This window comes from Heterocephalus glaber, unplaced genomic scaffold, assembly GCF_053883595.1.
Source record: "Heterocephalus glaber isolate CG9 unplaced genomic scaffold, H.glaber_assembly_v1.0 deba00001465, whole genome shotgun sequence".
Classification (NCBI taxonomy): domain Eukaryota; kingdom Metazoa; phylum Chordata; class Mammalia; order Rodentia; family Bathyergidae; genus Heterocephalus; species Heterocephalus glaber.
Genome location: NW_028258312.1, coordinates 509,162 through 531,570, shown reverse-complemented (window position 1 = coordinate 531,570; position 22,409 = coordinate 509,162). Strand labels below are relative to the sequence as shown.

At 42.8% G+C, this 22,409-nt stretch overlaps 1 protein-coding gene across 2 annotated transcripts in view; it reads left to right on the top strand.

Annotated features, from left to right (window-relative positions):
* The first annotated feature begins 226 nt into the window (after positions 1-226).
* Cystm1 (cysteine rich transmembrane module containing 1) overlaps positions 227-22,409 on the top strand; it is a 48,064-nt gene continuing 25,881 nt past the window's right edge. The window contains exons 1-2 of one of the 2 annotated variants that reach the window (XM_021255921.2): positions 227-2,442; positions 3,145-3,338. In XM_021255921.2, coding sequence (XP_021111580.1) covers positions 2,327-2,442; positions 3,145-3,338 — 310 coding nt within the window. In that variant the 5' untranslated portion in view covers positions 227-2,326. The remainder of the gene's footprint in view (positions 2,443-3,144; positions 3,339-22,409) is intronic. The other variant, XM_004841950.3, reaches the window with a different exon arrangement.

The window sequence follows — 22,409 nt, the reverse complement described above, 5'->3', positions numbered from 1 at the left end:
GAGGGCCCTAAGAAGAGAACTGCATATAATAATGAGGAATAGATACAAACATGTGGATCAAGAAAAGTCAGGAAGCTCGGTGTGTGACACATACCTGTAATCCAAGCAATCAGGAAGATGAGGCAGGAAGATCAGGAGTTCAAGCCCAGGCTGGGCTACATAGTGAGTCCCCATCTCAAGACAAGAAAAAAGAAAATGTTTGAAAGATGGAGGCCTGAAGTCCTAGTTTTAAACCCTTCATTCTTTTCTGTACTCACAGCTTGCTGTTCTTAGCACATTGTCTTTAGAGAAATGTAGGTCCAGATTTGTGCAGAATGAGACTGATCATTACTACAAACTCGTTAGACTGAACAGGTTAAGCTACATTTTTAATGAAATTAGGTCATATACATGATTTCCAGGGCAGAGTTCTACTTCTGTGATTTAAAAGTAAATAATGGAATGGTTGTATGGGGGGTTAATGAGACTGACTGATACTGTGTTAATCAGGGCTCACTAGAAGAAATAAAATGCGAATGCAGATATGGCCAGCATTTGCCTGTGTCCAGATTCAGGTGAGGGTGGTAGTTTTAATCACCATGAACCTTTTTTTTTTGGTACCGGGGATCGAACTCAGTTCCTTGTGCTTGTGCAGCAGGCGGTGAAACCACTGAGCTACATCCCCAGCCCATCACCATGAACCTTTGATTAGGGCAAGGGGAAAGGCTTCCTTGAACAGGGTGTGGTGCCATGTTGGCATAGACTAGAGATGAGAGAAGGAAAAGGACTCTAGTTCTTTTTTTAGTCCCTGTTTTGTTTTGTTTTAATTTTCCATTAAGCTTATTGGTACATTTTAGGTATTTAGTCCCTGTTAATGATAAGAGGCTCTAAAATGGGGGCCAGAATGCATCTGTGGCGAAAATAGAGACTCTCAAACTATCCTAATTCCATAATATAAACTTTCAATTTTTAATCTCTTCCTTCAAGCGATTCTCTCTACCCCCACTGCCTCCTGCTGGATTGAAGCCCCTATCCCAGCAATCTGTTTCACCTTTTCTAAAAATCATTGTCCCTTTGTATATCTTCTCAACCACTTGCCCAAGGGAAGGATTTGAGCCATATAGATACCTATTCCCTACTATTTAGCCCAGTGTCAGGGCACTAAGTCAGTACTGCATAAGTGCATGTTTGCTTAAATGTTACTCATAAGGGTTCATTAGCTTACTTTGTCATTGGTTCCCAGAACTGAAAACTGTAGAAGTAGTTTGGGTTAGGCTGGACTTCAGTCTTTGATTTATGAGCAGTTAAAAAACGATCTGGAATCCCATTTCTTTCCTTCTTTCTGCTGTGCCTTTGTGAAGTACCCATTTGTTGTTTTGGGGGTTTTTTGTACCGGGGCTCGAACTCAGGACCTTGTGCTTACAAGGCAGGCGCTGGAACTACTGAGCTAAATCCCTGGCCCCCCATTTCATTTTAAGGTGACAGAGTTGTAGATTGGTTGTCAGGAATTCTGTGGGCCACGTCTTTTCTGGACTTTGTGTGCACCTCTTTTAAGAGGAAAGAAAGATGGGTGGGAGTGTTAGGAGAGCTTTTTACTGATTGAACCATTTCAGAACCAATCCTAGTCGTCAGAGGATGCCACTTGTGATTGGCTTAGTCCTGGATTCCTTGAATTAATCATAATGAAAAAGGAGAGGTAGTGATCTAGATTGGTTTATACAGACAGGGCTCGCCCTGGAGCTGGGGTGTAATGAGCTACAGGAAGAATAAATGCATACCTAACTGGAAATGTGACTACTGTTAGGAAGGGAAAATATGGATGTTTTGTGGGCAACCAACAAATTCCACCATTAATTTTCATGTCGATTTTCTAGAGAACCTTATGACTATTCTTTCATATAAAGTCACTTAGGAATTTTTTGATTGTATACTATGAAAAAGAAGAGTGAAATTATGTGAGTGTAAGACTTTTACTATGTAGTTGAGGATAGAAGACACTAAAATAGGTAAAAAGTTAAATATCAATGGAGGAGATAGGCAGCAGTATGACAAACATCATGTTGAGTGAGTCATATGTAGAGAGTATACTTTGTATTCCCCAGGAATGATTTATTTGCTTTTAATTTGGAAATCACTGTGCTGGGCACTGTGGGGATGAGAAGTGGTGGAAATAAGATGTTGGCCCTCAAAGCTTCGAGTCTAGTCTAGAGAATCGTTAACAGGCTTGGGCACTGGGAAGCATAGCCTTCCTCATGGAAGCAAACTGCTGAGGACTGGACCCTATAAATATAAGTGAAGGTTTCTACTGAGCTCTGCAGAGTCCTAGAAGCCTGGATGGTTGGAGGAGATGCTCAGCATTCTCCAGTGGCAGGTCTGCCCAGCTACTCAGAGAAATGGGTCCAGGGAGAGCAACCAGATCACCCTGGTTCCCAAAGCAGTGCTTACAGACTGGATTGGTCACAGGTATGTGTCTTTGAATATGTAGGTGTGCATGTGTGTAGTCCCATGTCACGGCTAGCAATGCTCCTGGTCAGAAGTCCCTACTGTGACCCATCCCAGTATATTGGAAGGTTTCTAGTGCTGGATCAATTTTGACCAATTGGATTCATAGTACTATTAGACTGTCATCTTAAAACTCTCTGGTCACATTTATGGAATATCAGGGAACTTAAAAAAAACAAAATATCTTGTTATTCATTCAACATATCTATTAGGGGCCTGCCTTGTGCAGGCACAATGCAAGGCCCTAGGGACATAGAAGTGATCAAAACTGTCTAATAGAGGAGACAAGCAATAGGCAAATAAGCAGATACATGAGATAATTGCCAATTGTGGCAATGATGAGAAAAAAAACCAAAATGGGCAGATCTAGAGATTACAGGAGTCCTAAGACACATTTAAGGCATTTTGTAAATGAACTCGTGAATTGGAAATTTTTGCCCTGATGATTTCAATAAGTTAACACGTTCCCACCAGCTTGAACTACTGGTGATACGTGTGTGACTGTTCCATCAGGTGCTATGGGACAGTCCCATCAGGTGGTACAGGCCTTCCAGTGGGACAGTCATGCATGTATGGCCCCATCATGAATGAGTTAAATGCAAATAATTTTCTTTTTTGCAAATAATTTTCATTCTTTTTATCTCTTATGTGTGCCCTTCGCAGGTCCATGATGAATCCACAGAACCCTCCACCATATCCGGGCCCAGGCCCAGGCCCAACAGCCCCATACCCACCTTATCCACAACCAGCAAGTGGGCCAATGGGGGGCCCCTACCCACCTCCTCAGGGGTACCCCTACCAAGGATACCCACAGTACGGCTGGCAAGGTGGACCTCAGGAGCCTCCTAAGACCACAGGTGGGTGTCTGTGAATGTGTAGATGAGTGTGTGCGTGGAGTTCCACGTCACCAGAGAAAATGTTTGCATGGTTTCTTTGGCAGAGAAGAACTGTTTAGCTTGTGGTTAATATTACTCGTGATGGCTGAGAGTGGCTTCCCACTCAAGAGACCCAAGTCAGTTCTCCAACTTCTTTCATCCTATCCCCTCTGGGACTGATGACTTCCTGGTTGACAGGTTCTCAGAGGGCCACCCCCTACAGCATTGGGCAGGGGTGGGAATACTAATTATGTTCCTTAGTTGGCAGCCAATTTTGCATTTCAGGTTTCACCTGTTGGGGTTATTTTATCTGTCAACTTGTTGACCCTCAAGTCATCCTTTTGGCCTGTTATGGGGAGTGGTTTTCTTTACTAAATATTTTCATAATTTAACCTGCTAATTGAGTTTTTGGTCATCTTCTGAGTCTTTCTTATGTGCTAGAACAGTGCTACTCAGAGTTCAGTCTTGAGAAAAATACCAGTCCACGAACAGTGCAGGGTTACTGGATGATGAAAAGTATAGAAAGTGAAAGTGAACATTTAGAAACTTTGAGCAGTTTGAAATTCCTCTGACATTCAACCAAGTAATCTTGCCTTTTACAAAAGGTGAAAGATTAAAAATAAAATATCTTGAGAAGCACTGTGCTAGATGTCTTTGTGACTATTTTATAACCCTTAGGTTTGTATAATAACTGCTCTCTTACAGTTCTTTCAGCTTTTTTTTTTTGGTACCAGTGATTGAACTTGGGACCTTGCACTTGCAAGGCAGGCAGTGGAACCACTGATCTAAATCCCCCACCCGCTCTTTCAGCTTTTTAAAACAGCTAATTCTGGTCTGGGGATTTAGCTCAGTGGTTCCAGCGCCTGCCTCCCAAGCGAAAGGTTTTGAGTTCAATCCCAGGTACCAAAAAAAAAAAAAACAACAAACAAAAAACACAGCTAATTCTTATCGAGTGCCTATTATTTGCTAATGCTCTCCTAAGAACCTTATGTACATATACATTTAATCCTTGTAACAATCCTATGAGCTTATTCCCATTTGAGGAAGAGGCTAAGAAAAAGATATAGTATTCAGTCGCTGAAACTCACTAAATTTGGTACTTGATGCATTTTGATAATGAAAATTTGTCCTGTTATTCCTTATTTATTTGGTACCTGATGCACAAGCTAGAACTTGTCAGTGTCAAGAGCCTGTGACTTGCTACCTTTTCCACCCAGAACAGTTTGCTTGGTACTCATTGCTGTCGATACTCATCATACCTCCCAAAATCAATTAATGAGGCATCACTATAGGCACCAAGGCATCACTGTACCTTAGGGCACATTCCCATAACCCATTTCCTTCAAACAGGCACCACCTCTTAATAGCCCAATCAACTATGCTCATCCATGGGTTAATCCGTTGCTAAGCTTAGTACTCTCATACTCCAGTCATTCCCCCAAAGCATATGAGTAACCAGACCTTCAACAAAATGATTGATTTCACAAAGGCAGTTGAAAGCTGTTCAACATTCTTTCCTACAGATAGACCTAGGAATTTCTCTCTCATTAGTTTGTGAGTTATAACTGCTTTATCCCATTCTGCACTTAAACATAGCAATTTCAGATGGTCAAATTTTCCTCTCATCTGGAGTCCAGGTTTTGTGAATGGGTCCTTTGCAGGGTGAAGCTCACTAAGAAATGACCCTTTTGGGTGAACCATTTTCTTTCTTGCTCTTGGGATTATTTGGGGATCTCCTATCAGAATCATGTATTCTCCTGCAGTGTATTTGAGCTCTGTTTGGAAATTTAAGTTTTTTGGGGTGTTTTTTTTTCTCCCAGTGCCAGGGATCGAACTCAGGACCTTGTGCTTGCCAGGCAGGCACAGCACCACTGAGCTATATCACCAACCCAGAAATTTAAATTTTTTCTCTTCAGGTGCTTCAGGTTCTTTAAGTTCTTTAGGTTCATCAGGTTCATCTACTGTTGCAGATTCTCCCTGCTAAAGTTCAAATTTGCAGTTGTTGCTGTTAATGGCTACACAGGTGAAAATGATTTATTTTTAAAAGAAGGGAGGATCTCTTTCAGCCTTTTAAAATGATGTCTGATAATTAGTAAGGGCTTAACAAACTGCATCAGTGGGTAGGTAGAGAAGATGGCTAATCTAAGGAGAACCTTCTTTAGTCATCTTTTTATTTTTTTATTTTTTTTATTTTTTTTATTTTTTGGTGCCGGGGATCCAACTCGGGTCCTTGCGCTTGCGCAGCAGGCAGCGAAATGACAGAGCTAAATCCCTGGCCCCCTAGTCATCTTTTTATGATGCAGAGTTCATTTTTCAGATATTGTAGCCACAAAAACAAAACAGAACCTTCCAATGGTCTTGGGTAACCATGTGATTGGAAGCAACAGATGCTCATGAGAGTAAGGCTTCCCAGAGGGCACACCTGTAGGTTATGTCAAGGATATCCTGGACAGTTTTTTTTGGTACCGGTGCTCAAACTCAGGACCTTGTACTTGCAAGGCAGGCTTCGGAACCACTGAGCTAAATCCCCAGTGAAACAATTTTGGATACATAGGTTTATAGCTCTCTAATTTTTTTTTTTTTTTTTGGTACCGGGGATTGAACTCGAGTACTTGCGCTTGCGCAGCAGGCAGCGAAACCACTGAGCTAAATCCCCGGCCCTCCTGGACAGTTTTTAATACTAATCACTATAACAACTAGTGTTCTGGACAATGTTTGGAATTAGCTTTATGCAATCCTCATAATAGCCCCATGATACAGAGTTAGAAGCTGGGGCCGGGGATTTAGCTGAGTGGTTCTGGCGCCTGCCTTGCAAGCGCAAGGTCCTGAGTTTGATCCCCGTACCAAAAAAACAAAAAACAGAGTTAGAAGCTAAGGGCTCAGCAAGATTGTGTTTCAGTTATCTTTTATATAACATATAACTCCAAAACTCAGGGGCTTAAAACAACAATGATTTATTTCTCATGATTCTCTGAGTTAGCAGGGAGGTTCTTCTGCTTCGCGTGATCTCTCCTGGGGCCAGTTGGGTGCCACGTTCAGCCCTTAATATTACAGCTCTGAGCTTTGAGTGCCTGTACCTCTTCAGCTCTTTGTTACAGCTCCTGGTGGCTCCCAGACACCCTTATCAGCTCCTCCAAACTCTGGGCTTGTGGTCCCTTTGGTAGCTTACTGGAGCTCCAGCAGCTTCCAGTGCCTCTCTGAGGCTCTCTGTACGTCACTTCAAGTCTCTACATATCACTACTGGTCTCCACCAGTCTGCACTGCACTTAGCTATTTCCTGTTCCACCACTCTCTGGAGCTCTTCAGGGATAATAGCCTTTAATGTTACAGCTCTTTCTTAGAGCAACCCACTTAGCTTGCTATAGTAGGCAGTAGAACCACTGGAATGAGGCTTTTACTGGGGCCTGTGTCCCACAGTGGGGAAGTGCATAGGAGGGAGCCCTCTTAGGCTTATCCCAGGACTATGTGGGAATCCTGCATATGAGAGAAGAGTGGACTATGCCTGTGCAGCTCCTTGTATTTTCCAGACCTATTTGGGGACTTGAAGTAATAGCTGAAGGGGCTGGGGTCATTTGAAGATACTGCCTGGCAGTCATCCAGAGTTGTTGCAGGGCAGAGTCATCTAGGGTAGGTCCATGTTTCAGGCTTGCTGTGGCCAAGGCACGTATCTCCCAGAGCATGGGGTATCCTGGACAGCCTCAGTTGTGATGGTAACAGCTTTGTCAAACTGTGGGAGAAGCAGTGGCTCTACTGAGTTTCTGTGAAAATGACAGGAGCTGAAATTGCATCTTCTGCTGCTTTTGAGGAGTCTCCAGGAGGGGTTGGAGTGTTGATCATAGGTCACTAGGATTTGAGGCCCCCAGTCCCTCACTGATCTTTGCCTTGTCAAGTGCAGTTCTCCACATCTCAGAGAGACGGCAGCAGTGGCCTAGAGGTGGGGGGAGGCAGGTTGTGTGTCAAAGTTGTCAGCCACGCTGGAGCTCCTGTCAGGGCTTCAGAAGCAACCTTGGAGGCAACCGCCCCAGGCCACCCTGGGGAGTTGAGGGGAAGGGACGCCATGGCTGTCAGTCAGATGATGCTCCCTCTGGCTATCAGAGGGAAAAAGGAAGAATTGAGCTTCATTTTTTATCTTGCTCTCAACAATTCACATCCCTCCCATGTGCAAAATATGCCCACTCCCAAGACTATCAGATATATCACCCAACTACATTGGCTTAAAATCCATCATTTAAGTCGTTTATCTGTAGATCAGATCTCTGACCTGCCATGCAGGTCTGTGCACCCTACCTTTGCTCTTCTCCTCCTTCACTCCCCACCCGTCATCCCCACTCTGGGTCACACATTTCTGGAGGTCAGAATAAAATAGCGTCTCCATGAAGCTTGTCCTTACCTGTGGCATACTCTTTTAGAATTTGCCCCTCCCATGTCCCTCACCTGTACCCAACACAGACTTCTTTCAAGGCACCACTTCTCTCTCCAGGTTCAGTTAGTTTCCATTTTATATTTGGTGTAGCTTCTTAATGTCTGTATTCAATCAGTCTTGTTCCTACTGTTGTGGTTTAGGCTTTCACCATTTTAAGGCTACAAGTGACAGAACCTCAGCCTTAAATATTTATTTTTATCTGAAAAAGCTTTATTCCTACTGTTGCTTAATATTGTACCTTTAAAAATATTAGGGCCAGGGATTTAGCTCAGTGGCACAGCGCCTGCCTGGGAAGTGCAAGGTCCTGAGTTCGATCCCTGGTACCAAAAAATATATATAAAATATATATATATAAAATATATATATTATATGATCTCTTAAGATTTGATACATGCATATAACATAGTTGTATCTGGCCTCTTTATTGCCCTCCTTTACATCCTTGTTCACTTCCTCTTGCCTAATAGTATCCCTTCTACTTTCCTATTATCTTTCTTATTTTTTTAGATTCCACATATTAGGTGAAACGTGGTACTTGCCTTTCTAAATCTTGCTTAATATGATGTCCTCCAGTTCAATCCATTTCCCTGCAAATATCAGAATTTTATTCTTTTTTATGGTTAATAGTCCATTGTATATTTTACTTTTAATTTTTAAAAACTTAGTACATACTTGTCATACATAATGATCACATTCGTCGTAGGGAATTTGTACCTGTACATAATATATCTTAATCCTTTTTTTCCCATTCCCCACCCCTTCCCTCAGCCCTTTTTCCCCTTCCTCCCCTTCCTCCACCCCCTCCTTTGTTCCTTTTCCCATTTGAACATGTTCTTCCCCATATCTATCCTGGAGCCTGGGATTTAGCTCAGTGGCACTGCACCTGCCTCGCAAGCGCAAGGTCCTGAGTTCAGTCCCCATACCAAAAAAAAAAAAAGGTATTGAGGATCCCAATATCTATCCTCCATTATGCTCCTTATTACTCTTTGGGGTTTTTTTGTTGTTGTTGTTATTTGGTGCCAGGGACCAAACTCAGGACCTTGTACTTTTGAGGCAGGCGGTGGCAACACTGAGCTAAATCCCTGGCACCCTTTGGGTTCCTTATACCAGAGAAACAATACTATATTTAAACTTGTGTGTCTTATTTATTTCACTTACGATTATGGTCTCATGGTGCATCCATTTACCTAAAAACAACTCAAGTTTATCCTTTATGGCAGAGCAGTACTCCATTGTATATAAATACCACATTTTCTTTATCCATCTATTGATGAGCACATGGACTATTTCTAAGATTTAGCTATTACAATTGTGTTGCTATAAACATGGGTCTACATGTATCATTGTGGTATGATGCTTTTAACTCTTTTGAGAATATACCTAGAAAGCAAACAGCTGAGTCAAATGGAACCTCTACTTTTTATTTTTTGAGGAATCTCCATATTGCTTTCTATAATGGTTGTACCAATTTACTTTCCCACCTGCAATGGAGCAGTGTTCCTTTTTCCCCACAGCCTCGCCAGCGTTTGTTATTGGTTGATTTCTTGATGATAACCATTCTTTCTGGAGATGGAATCTCAGTGTTGTTTTCATTTGCATTTCTCAAATGGCCAGCAATGTTGAGTGTTTTTCATATATGTATTTGCTATTTGTACTTCTTCATCCTCAGCCTTAGAAAGCCTCTAAGATGAAAGATCGTGGTTCAAACAGATTAAGGGAACTCTCAAGACCCATTTGGTACCCAGATCTCACCAAACCAGAATTTTAAGACTTTTTGCCACTAGTGGAAGTTTTGATGTATGTTTTGGTTGGTACGTCACAAACCACCCCAGATCTTAGAGATTGGAAGTTCTGTACTTGGGATAGGGCTTGGCAGGAAAGACTGATAAATCTCTTCTCCTTGTGACATCTACTGGGGCCGGGACATAGATGATACCAACCAGTGTACTAGCTTCAGTATGTGCCTTTTCTACCCTGCAGTAAGAGTCATAAACTTTCCTGCTGGCTTATATCACATCCAAAGGGCTGCTGTTGGGTTGACTTATACCTGCAGTGCAGAGAGAAAAGCCATTTGGGTTGGCAGCCTCTTCAGAAGGGAGAGGGATTGGGAACCTGAGGGCAGGCTGCCTGCTGGGAGCCCTCGATGATACCTTGCCGAACTGCGGTTATTCCAATGTGTGTTCCTACCAGGCTTGGGCTTCTCCACTCCTGATGGCTTCGTTTGACCTTCTTACTCCTCATGAAAGTTTGGTTCAATTCAACCATATTCTGTCAGCTCTTTCCATTTCAGTGGAATCTTATATGTCTGATTCATTTTAACAAGAAATTATCTCAACTCCATAAAAAAAAAAAATCTAGTCTCTTAACATCTCAACTAAGATGGGTGTACCCGGTGGCTGGATGTCTTCTCCTTGTGCCTCTCTTTACCCCTCTACCTTCCTGCCACCATGGGACCATTCAGTGCATTTCTGTGGGGCATCCTCAGGATAACTGGGCCCCTTTTGTGTTAAAGTACAGAGTGGAAGGGGCCACACCTTCCTTTAAAAATAAAAAATGATTTAACTTTTACTGTTGAGACAATTTCAGACTTACTAAAACATTACCAAAATAGTGCAAATGACTCTGTATACTCTTTACCCAGATCTCCCCAACCCTTACCATAATCCAATGACTTGTTAGGCTTTTTTTTTTACCCCATAGGGTCAGAAGTCTCAGAATGTCACTTCTACTCCACTCTTTTGGTCAAAGCAGCCACAACTTTATCTAGACCAGGTTCTAGGGGAGGGGAAATCAGCTTCACCTCTGGATGGGGGTTTGTTGAGGTAAAATGGCACTTGTAATGGGAGATCTTTGGAAACAGTACTTCAAGTCCAAGAGGTGACACAGGTGATGTTCTGTTCAGTGAGCAATCTAAGTAACAGCTATTTCTAGATTCTTATGAATATGCCATATTAACAGACCTGGTAAAAGTCAAAGATTAAACACAATCTCAAGTCTTATCTCAGAATATAGTCTATCTGTCCTTAAGGAACATTCTGTGAATTGGTTAAAGGTTCATAAAAGAAGGAAGGTTGTAATTCTATCACCAAATTAAAGTGACTTCCACTTAGATACCTTAATTGTTAGAAATGAAGTTCTCTTCAGGTGACCAGCAGGTTAGTCACCCTTTGAACTTCATAGCAGACATCACTAGTCAATGTCTGTTTTTGTGCTGAGCATGAATGTGACTTCAGAACCCTCCTTATCCAAGCATTCTAGGCAGCCACTGTGAATAGGTTTGAATTGTTAGAGAAGATAAACCCACATGAAGGGTAAGATTCCTTACTAAGCTAGCCTAGAGACTTTTAGTGACTTGGTTAATGAGTTTTGACTAGGATAGAAGGATCCTGATCCCAAGCTAAGTGTGACTCCAAAATTCTGCAGAAATTCTCAAATACCGCCAGGGATTTAGCTCAGTGGTGCTACACCTGCCTCACAAGTGCAAGGTCCTGCCAGGGATTTAGCTCAGTGGTGCTGCTGCCTGCCTCGCAAGCACGAGGTCCTGAGTTCAATCGCTGGTACTAAAAAAAAAAAATCCTGTCCTCTGAACAAGTGCAAGGTCCTGAGTTCAATCTCCAGGAAGTCGGGGGAGGGAGGGAGAAAGAAATTCTCAAATACCCATCAAAGGAAAATAGCCTTTTTGTTTGTTTTTGTATCTGGAACTCTTCCCCATACACAAAACTAAGCTACCTAGTAGTTACAGCAGGACTGTTTTGAGGAAGACAGAAGTAGAGTATGATAAAGCTAGATTCAAATCCCTTTATTCACACTAGGACCTGGAAAAGTTGCTTCTCCTCCTGGGTCTTTGAGTGTTCCCTGCCTCCCTTTGAAAGTCTCATAAAAGCAGGACTTCCTCTGTTCTTCATGTCTCTTTCCATAGCTCCTGGAACAGTGCTGAACACATGGTATATAGTATATGCTCAATAAATGTGTGTTAGATGAATGGAAATATTACCATTTCAGAGCGTGGTTGTGAGTTCACATTAAGCATCTGGTTCCCTTACCACTATCCCTTTGAGATCTTTCCCTTGCTGTGTAACTCTTATGAGTCAGAGATTGGGGTTTTATACATGTCTTTCTGGATCAGGACTGTCTGGCAGTAATATATTGACTTAAAATAAAGTTAGTTGTGCTAAAGCTCAGTTAGCCTTTGAACCAGGTTTTTAAGTTGGAAACTACCCAGAGATCCTGCACAGCTCTTTGTAATTGGAAAAAATGGAAAGAGAGTGCATATTCAGGGGGTCCTTTCTGGGCCATCAGGTCCTCAGCCAATGAGCAAGATGTTGAGAGAAGCCTCTTTTATCCCACAAATCAGAGATTATGGGGAGGTGATAGAATACTTTATTTCTCCTACATGCTGTTCTTGGTGTCTCATGCTGCTTTCATTAATCTTCGTGAGGATGGATGGGAAGGAAATGTAATGAATGGTTTGGCATCTCTTTCTAATTGGCCTGAGGTATAGAATTACAGCCTGGCTCCTTTGAAGCTTTTATGCCTTCTTTCATCAGAAACTCTCGATTAGGCATTTACATTGCCCTGGGAAGCCTTTCCAGCATTTGACAAGTCCACTGCCTCCTTTCTTTGCCAGGTGTCAGGTGACAGAATGCCCCAGCAAGGACACTGCATCAAGGCACCAAAAGCCACATTAGCTTGGGAATCTAGGTAGACTTTCTTCAGTTCTCTGGAATTTTGCTTCATTTTCTGTAAAATTGGAATTACAGGATCATAGTAAAGAATAAATAAAGGAATATACCTTATATAACTATGACACCTCAATAGACAATGAGGAAAAGTTAGTGCTCTCACAGATTGCCACATTTTTGCTGTGAGGATGGGTGCAGGTGGGGAATAATAGGAAGCCCCCAGGAAAGAGGGGAGGCCAGTTGCTGACGGTCACTCTGATCTACCCTGAGAGTCCCTACTAGCCTGAGGAAAAGGGGCAGCTCCAAAGTCATCTCTCACCAGTAATCATATCCGTGTACCTGGAATCCCTCATTCTCGTTATGTCCCCTGCTGTGTATTGTCTACCTAGGTCCCACAGTAGTCCCTCATCTCACTTCAGTAAAAGCTTGAGTCTTTGCAGTGACCAGCAAAGCCCTGTGTGAGCAGGCTACTGCTGCCTTTCTCACTACTTCCACAGGGCCACTTGCTCACTCTGCTGCACCTTTTCAGACTGTCTGGTGCACTCACTGGGAACACTCCAGGCCCTCTGGAGTGGACTTCTGCCTCACTGCTGTTTGCTCAGGTAACGTCTGTGAATCTTTTGCATCTCACTTATGTGCCCCTTTGGTGACACGTGTGGTGCTCCCCACCTCCCATTCTGGTCAGGTCTCTATCCTTCATGGTGCTATCTTGATTTATAACTTCATAGTATTGATTCTCATTGTAGAATTTAATGTTTCCTGCCAACTGAAAGATCCACCATAGGAGACCTTGGTCTCATTTGACTGACCATTGCATCCCCCATTGGCTTTCTGGTGATTTGAGATGAAGAACACTTTAGAGATGTGCAGAAGACAGGACAGAGTGAGAGTGAAATAAACTTTTTCTAGTTGTTAAACCCTGGGCTTTGTAGAAAACACTGCACTATTTTCCCTCCCTCGCCTTACTTTTATTGTTCTGAGACTGGAACAGTGTTCATTGTGTAACATGGGGCTGGAGTATGTCACAGTACTGGGTGTCATAGACATCTGAGTAATCAGAACTGAGTAGTGTAATTTGGGGCCATTCTTGCCTCCACTGAATTCTAACCCTCTTTCTCTGGTCCATAAACATAGTAATAACATTCAAAGAATTTTTAAAAATTCCACTCAAAATCCAGGTACCCCATCATCTGAAATCGTGTAATTTCCTAGTCATTTCTTTCTGACATGGACATGTCATGGTATGTGGCACACTGTTGTGTAGATACCATTGTATATTCTGTTGTGTCATCCCCACACACCTGCACACATATACTTTATTATAAGCAACTTTCCTGTAGGGCAGGGTTTCATAGTCTCAGCACAGCTGACCCCTGGGCCAGAATTTTTTTTGTTGTGGGAGTTTGTCCTGTGTATTGTAGGATGTTTAGCAGGATCCCCAGCCTCTAGCCACTAAATTCTCGTGCTGTTTCCACAGTTTTGACAACCAAAAATGTCTCCAGGCATTACTAAATGTCCCATAAGGGCAGATATCACCCTGTTTTGAGAACAACTGCCATAGAGTGTCAATAATTAAAAGTTTAAGTAGATCATTGCTTTTGAGCCTTGTGAAGGAAAAGACAGAGGCCTTCCTAATCAGCTTAATCAGCAACTGAAAAAACTATGGCTTTCTTTGGTGTCCTGCTGAGGGAAATTCAAGAATTTAGAACTATAAAGAACTCCTTCCTTTGTTTCTGGGTTTGTTTGGGTTTTTTTGGTACCAGGGATCGAACTCCGAACTCCGGTCCTTGCGTTTACGCAGCAGGCGGCGAAACCACTGAGCTAAATCCCTGGCTCCCCTTCCTTTGTTTCTGAGTCTCTCTGCAGTCTGAGACTAGAGTCTGGCTGTTTGCTACCAATTCCTATATAAAACCATCAGAACATAAAACATGTGATGCTCGTGGTTCAAGTCTTTTAATATTAAATATTAGATAATTATTTTATTAAATAATAAATACTATCTAAATAATAGCTAATATTTGCATAGTTGATATTGTATGTTGGGCATGTTTATATATTAACTCATTTAGTCCTCAGAACAACCCTCTGAGGTAGGTCTTGCTATCTGTGTTATATGGGTAAAGAAAGGAAGCATAGAAAGGCTGCCTTGTTCATGAACACATAGCCAGGGATTGGTAGAGCTGAGATTCAGAGTCAGCAGCCTGACTTCAGAGCCTGTGCTGTCAGCAGTGACCCTTTACTGGGCACCTACTGTGGTCCCTATTACTGGGCTGATGACTTTGTAGCTTCCAAATTTTATAATAGTCCTTCAGGGTAAGTGATATTATCCCAGATTTTACAGATGTGGAACCAGTTTAGAGAAGCTATAGTGTCTTGCCTGTGGTCCCCCATCTCTGTGGCCCAGAGCCTCATATACTTCTATGTCTCATGTGGTCTCCTATGTGTGAGTACACATTTTTTATAACCTTGTCTTCATTTTTCCCTTGGAACCACCACTCACTCATTCAACAGATACCAGTTAAATGCCTTCTGTAATTTAGTGCCAATCACTAAACAAATGTTACCATTTCTAAACAGACCTTATTCCGGTGCTTTGAATACAGTATCTTATTTAATCCAGTCAGGAGCCTGGTGGTATCTCATTTTAGAGATTCAGAGACTGAGATTCAGAGATGAGATAACTTCTCTAAGGTCTATTGAAGTAGTAATTAGCTGAGCCTTGACTTGAACCCAGGTCTAGTTCCAAATTGTATTCTTAACTATTACGCTCTTTTGCATTCTATGAGGGAATTTTTTAAAGTACTTCAAAATTAGCAGTAGCATTGTTAGCAGTGGTAGAGAAGGAGGACTCCGGATAAGATGTGTTCTCACTAGTGGCTTTCAGTTGCAACTCTCTTCACAAAAGCCAGTGTACTTTAGCGAGTATACTGGAGACTTAGTGCCAACTTTGGCAGTCTTTTCAGTTCAGGAGAAAGTGGGACTTCAGGCCTTAACTTGCATGCTTTACTCAGTACTCTGATGATGGGCTTCCTGATGACTACACTAAGTCTTATGGACCTGTGAGTCACTTGAAGACAGTCTGGTCATGAGGATACTAGGGGACTATAGACTCCTAAAGATTGCCTCAGCAACTTGCATCTTCTTGAGAATAGAGATAAAAATCTGCTTTGGCCAAATACTTTATTCCAGTCATGGTGAACCTTTTAGAGCTTTCAATGATAACAAACAGCCCACTGTGGCATGCATGCCATAAGCTCACATCACTGCTTTATATAGAACATTCTGTCTTGCCTTTTCAAACACCTTGGCTTGGCTAGCACTCAGGGGTACTGGAGTATGAAGAGACTGCTGCTCTTTGCAGATCCTGTTTCCTTAGCTGGCTGTTGGGTGCCCAGTGCCTGCTGGCTGGAGCAGCCTAGGTTTGCCGGACCTTGCTGGCCTGGGGAGATAGAAGGTGTTTTTGAAATCTTGTGCTGCTTCCAGACCAGTTTGCTCATGGTTCTTTTTTTAAATTCCCCTTCTTTATGCTCTAATTCTACTTTTCCCAGTCTTGAAAACATGGCACAACCATTCCCTTCCCCTCTTGCATAGTTTTCTTTAGTTAGGCTGATATAAACAGTGAGGGCATAAATTTGGTGGGCAAGAAAAAAAAAGACTGCTTTGGGTAAAAGGCAGCTAAAGGAATTGGAAAGTACAGGTGGGATAGAGTAGGTCAGGGTCAAATAGACATGGCTGGAACCTCACTGGGCCAGCTCTGCTCTGCAGAGCAACCCAGTGCTACAGGGTTTTGGTGTTGGGGACACACAGGGAGGCGAGGATATGGCCCTGTGAATAGTAGGGCAGCATTAGCTGTACCCAAGAGGCCCAGGTCCAGGGCTTGTGCACAGGGTGACATGGCTGTCACCACCCCAGCTGCCTGTGTGCCACAGTGCCCACAGGTACCTCGGGCCATCCTCCCAGTGGTCATTGTGGTTAGCCACATGGGAAACCTGAGAGGAACCTCTTGACAACTGACAGCCTTTTCATTTTCAGAAGTCTCCCTTGGGTTTTCATGGTAGTCACTCTCAGGAGAACTGGCTACACTGGTACAAGTTGGTACCTTTTTAAAATAGTCTTCATTCTACTTATATCATGGCTCCCCAGAGTTGAGATGCTCTAAAAATTAGGATATGACATAGGATGATTATAATTAGACTGTTGACAAGACAGTAAGGCTTGGTGTTTGTACTGCTGGATAAGGACAACAGACAATGACAGTGTGAGAATCAAGTCCAGAATGATCCATGAGCAGAATTACTGGTTTCTTCTCAACCCCTGCTTAGTTCAGCTCTGCTAGCACACAAGAACTTCTGCTCCCCGCTACACTCAGGTTCCCACTCAGAGAAATCTGGCCACTTCCTAAAAATTACTTTATGTGGTACTGGGGATCAGACCCAGGGCCTTGTACATGCTAGGCAAATGCACTTCCACTGAGCCATATCCTTAACCCTTTAAAATATTTTTTTACTTTGAGACAAGGTCTCCCTAAATTGAGCAGGCTAGTCTTGAACTTCCAATCTTCCTGCCTCAGCCTCCCAAGTTGCTAGAATTATAGAGTGAGGCATTGTGCCTCACTAAAAATGACTTTTTAAATTACAGAAATGTATCTTCCTATAGGAAGACTGGGTGTAGCTCAGTGGTAGAGCATTTGCCTAGCAAGTACAAGGCCTTAGGTTGATCTCTATCTACCACCACAGAAAGAAAGAAAGATAGGCAGGGGAGAGAAAGAAAGACACACAAAGAAAAGATTTCTTCCTTCTAAAAAGTAAGTAATACCCATAAGTTTACCCAGAGATAGCAGTATTTTGGCATATATATTTTATGATGCAATCCTTTTTGAAATTCATCTAGTGCATTAGTCTTTGTCTGGGGAATGTATTCACAGCGAGTATACTGATACATAAAAGTATTGTTGGGTGTTGTGTTTTTGTTTTTATTTTAAATTTGTTTGGTCTGTCCTCTGCTGCATCTTGGCCCCCTGAGAATAGGAGTCTTCCAAGTGAATATCAGTTTTCACTGAGGCCTCCATTTCAGATGTCAGTCTCACACTGCTAACTTCATGCTGTTTTTAACCCCCAGTCTTTTATTTTTTTTAATTTCAGTGCAGTGTAAAGCTCTACAATATAGATAGCTTTTCTTTTAGACCTTTATTAATTTAGTTTATAGAATAATAGCAATAGTAGCCACAGTTTATTGTCTATTTCTGTGCCAGGCACTGTGCTAACTGCTTTTGAGGAGTAGCTCTTACTATCTTTATAATAATCCTGAGAGCTTGGTGCTTTTGTCTCCTTTTTTCAGCTGAGAGAACTGAGTCACACAGAAGTTGAGACTTGAGTTTTACTTAAATGGACTATGCCAGGTAAATTAAGGAAAACCTCTGAACCTAGTGAGCCTGCATCTGTAAGAGCTGGACCTTAGGGATACAAGAATGAAGAGGACCCAGCTCCAACCTAGTGAGCTAAGTGAGGCTGTCCCACTGGCAGGAGCCAGGGTTCCATGGAGACAGATCCAGGCAGTATTTGAGTTGCTTACCTGGTCTTCTGCTGTTGCAATCCTGCCTTGGCTCCTTGGGCAGGTGGGTCTCTTTTCCAGAATATATTTACTTTCTTACCAACCCTTCTGGAAAGTCTTATCAACTTTCACTAGCAAGCTTGCTCCTGTGTGCTGTCAGGACTGCAGCCCTTTGTTTTTAAGAAACCAGTACTGCTCTCCTCCTTTTCCTTTCCTGCTGTGTTCAGTAGACTTTTCCTCATTTGATCAAAGTGATATGCGTATTCAGGCTGGGATACTGATTGGAAAAGGCAGCATATTCCTACAGTTGTCCTGACCCTTTGTCTACCTTGGGCTATAGAGGTTTCTTAATGCCAGAGCCCTTTCCCACCACACACACACACACACACACACACACACACACACACACACACTCTCATTCTTGTTCTGGGGATTATATCTGAGCTTTCTCATGGGGTTCTAGGCACCAGACCTTTTTCCAGGGCACACTGCTTAAAGGTCTTGGGGATAGCCTAAAAAGATTTTTATGTCTTTCAGTTGCACTTTCCTTAGGGGCTAAAAATCTCCTTTAGGGTTCTGGTTTTTCTGAACTGTAGGAATCAATCCTGGGGCCTTTTGCATTTTAAGCAATCACTCTACAATTGAACTGCACCTCCAGATCACAAACACTTGCCTAGCTTGGAGGATTTTAGACAGATAGTATAAAAAATATTGTGAATTGTCTTCAGTGAGTTTAGTAATGAAATTTTGCTTGTAACAATATATGTATCAGGGATCATTTATGAACAATTAGTGTTCCTCTTTCTCCTGAGCCTCCAAAAAAACCAGGGATAACCATGAGCTGGCCAGGGACATGGGAAGAATGTCCTGGGATGCAATCTGAAGGAAGCATTCCAAAGAAGCTCCTGTGGGAAGGCATATTCTGTGGCCACAGTGCCCACTCTCCCTGCCCTACTAGGTTCAGGACTCTGAGCTCCCTTTGCTTGCTTGAACCCTCTCCCAGTATGATCTCCTAGGCAGATTATTCCCCAATGGTATAATGATGACCTTGATGCCAAGAACTGCACTAAGCACCTTTCTGGAAAGTTCAGGGTATCCCAGTCTCATTTGAAGGGTTTGAACTGACAGAAGCAGAGTGACTCCCTGTCTTAAGAACTTGAGGCTGATGCTTTCTCTTATAATGGTTTGCAGTTGTTTCTGAAAGTAGCCATCTAAGCCCATATCTGCAGGTTCCTTACAAGACAGGCTCTCAAATTACCTTTTCCAAGAGAGGAGGTAATGCATGCAAAGCAAATCGTTCATTTGTTTCTTAGTTTGGTTTCTCCTTTGTGCCAGGCCAACTAAATATCCTGTGCTAAGCAGTGGATATAGAGTAGTAAATAGTATTGGAGCCCTTTGCATTTTTATCCAGCTAGAATTAGGAGCTAAGAGTTACTAAGGTTCTTCTTGCAGGTCAAAAGGCATTTCTGAATAAGACCTCTCCCCTCTTGAGGCATGGGAGAGTGGTGAGAGTGGGGGTTGGTAGAAGGGTTCTTGATAACCGCCAGCCTCAGCCTTCTCATGTGATGGGCATAAGTCAGAAGGATGGCCATGTGGTTGTGAATATCACTGGGAGGCAGCACTCCTGGCCTTTCTGGGTTGTCACCCACAGCCTGGCATCCCTGAGGAGTTGAAGCTAAGCAATATCTTAAGGAAGTAAATACCTCTTATTTCCTTTGTTCCTAAAACTTATCTCAGGTCATTATGTAAAATAGAATTATTAACAAGATGGTCCAGCTATGTGTAATGGTCATTCATTATGTAAAGTGGAATTGTTTATAGGATCTACCAGCGATGTGTGATCCTCATGCTGCTTCCAGGTGTCCTAGCCATTGGGAACCGTTGCCTTCCGTCCTTCAGGTTTCTGCTTTAGAAGTAATAAAAACAGCTAACTTATACTGAATATTTGCTGTATTTTAGACAGTGGCCTGTGTAGATTAACTCAGTCTTTGAAGAATAAAGTGAGGGAATAGGTACATTTTACCAGAGAGGAAACTAAAGGTGGAAGAGATGGTCACAACCTCAAGGTGTCATTAAGCTTGGGTCTTTTGGTGCTCAACTCTAGTGCTGCTTCTCCTATTTCTGCACTGTATTCCTTGGTGGGCTGCCTAGTCAAGAGATTAGGTCTGCTTGTACTGTGATCTGGACAGATAATGACAGCAGCATTGCAGACAGACTGCCCGAGAGTGCACCCTAATTTGAATGTGTGGTATACTGGACTTTCAGAGTTTGCTGAGAGTGCTTCTGCTCTGTCTCTGGTTTCTCTAAACTAAACTGGTAGTACTATAAATAAACCCACTACTTTGGGCAGCTGAGCTCTGCTAAATGGATGGAGAGAAATCAAATGCCTTCTAACCTTCCTGGCATTTTGGAGGCTCCCTACAAATCTGCTCCATCTATGGGGTCAGGCCCACTTAGTTCTCCACCTTCAGGTTTTTAAGACAAGTATTGGCTTGTTTGGGTGGATTGGCTTGTTTGGGTGGAAAGATGGTCATGATATTGGAGACTTTTTTGCGGTACTGGGGATCAAACTCAGGACCTTGTGCATATTGGAGACTTTTTTTGAAGTGCCTTCAGTGACAAGCTGGTGAGAACTGAAAGAGCTGACCATGGAAGGAAGTTGTTTCCCTAAATTCTGGCGTCATCTCCCAAGCTAGCAGAATTCTAATCAAGCCAGGCACCCCTTTTCTCTCTCTTCTCCACTGAGGAGGTCTCTGACCTCACGTTTTGGCAAGAAAAATATATCTCAGGGGTACAGTGGTGGTTTCCAAGACCCTTTGCAATTGATTTTTGGTGGATGTTGGCTTGTAGCAGTGTTGCAAAACAGCAGCAGTTGGCATGAATGATTTGGCAGAACCCAGGCACCCCACACAGTCTTTGCAGTCTACATGAATAGCTTTTCTTTCTCTGAGATGGTGAGCATATGCTCAGGAAGAGGAGGGGAAGCGTGGGGGACAGTCCTTACAATGAAGTCTGCCTTGGACAACCTTCTCATCAAGTTCATAGGGAATGTCATCCTGTCCCATTCCTGGCCTCAGAGCTCACTGTGTACTGGGCTCTAAACTACATTGCATTCAGGAGAAAACACAGCTATTTTTGCTGCCATAAAATTAAGCCTGATGGTAGAGGGAGAAAACAGCCTACAGTGTTTTACATAAATATATCTGCTGAAGCTGTTAATCAGTAACAAAGGAATCTGGTACGGGTAGAAGCCAGTTGTGGTCTGTATACCTAAGATAAAACACGCCTTGTGCTCAGTAAGAATGATAGGGCAGTATTTGCCTTCTTAGAAAATGCAGTAAGTACTATTTGAATGAGACTCCTGGGGCCTGCACTCAATATGAGTCAGGCTGACATTGCCGATAACAGAGCAGCCTGTGCCCTTCTGTGCCTGGATACTAATTGGAAAAACCCGGCAGCTTCCTCCTTGGTGATCTCTGCTCAACTGGGCAAGTTCCAAAGGGCTAGCTCCCCTTAAAGTAACCATTCTGGTTTTTTCCCTTGTAACCCAGTGCTTGATAACCAAGAAAATAATAATTTTCCTGATTTCTAGTCAGCCTTCTGAAGTCAGAGCAGTACTTGTCTTATATTCAGGGCCATTGACATTTGGATTTGTGGTCTCTGGGTCACTTTCTATTTGTGTCCCATTCTTCTTTTCTTTCCTTGTTTTGTTTCCATGATTCCCTGGTTCCAAGCATCTTCCCCGCTCCTAGACAGGGTATAATAACAAGTCGTGCATTAACCACCCTTACTACCCTTACTACTGTTCCATTTCTGGGGGAAAGGGGCCATCAGGCCATGATGGCTCTCTTGGTCAGAAGAAGCCAGGTTTTAAGGGCTGGCTGTGGCAGCCAGGGACAGTCTAAGGAAATACATATTTCTTGGTGAGCCCCTCATTAGCCATTATTTACTAAATTTTGTTGTAGTTGCATAGGGGAAGAAAAAGGAGGATGGAGCAGTGGTAAGACTGACACTCCTCCCACCCTAACTCATTGAAAAGATCTGTCCCGATCCTGAATTCCTTTTGTGTTTATTGGTCCTGCTAAATTTGATGTGCCTGTGCACTTCCTTAGATAGATCTTTGCCTCTTCTTTCTGAGCAGTCTAAGCTCTTGAGTCAGGGACAATGTCTTTTATCTCTGGACTCCCCTGCAGGATTGGTTGCATCAGGAAACAAGAAGAGGAGTCTGAGGTGGGAGGGAGAGTGAGCCAAATGTCCACAGCTGCAGCTTCTTTCTCCAGCAGGAATGCTGAATGGGAGAGATCATTGGCGCAGCCTGGAAGTCAGCAAGCAGGCAGAGTAGACTTCATTTTTTGGTGACCATGACGTGTACCTGGTTGCCTGGAGTCCAAGCTAGCA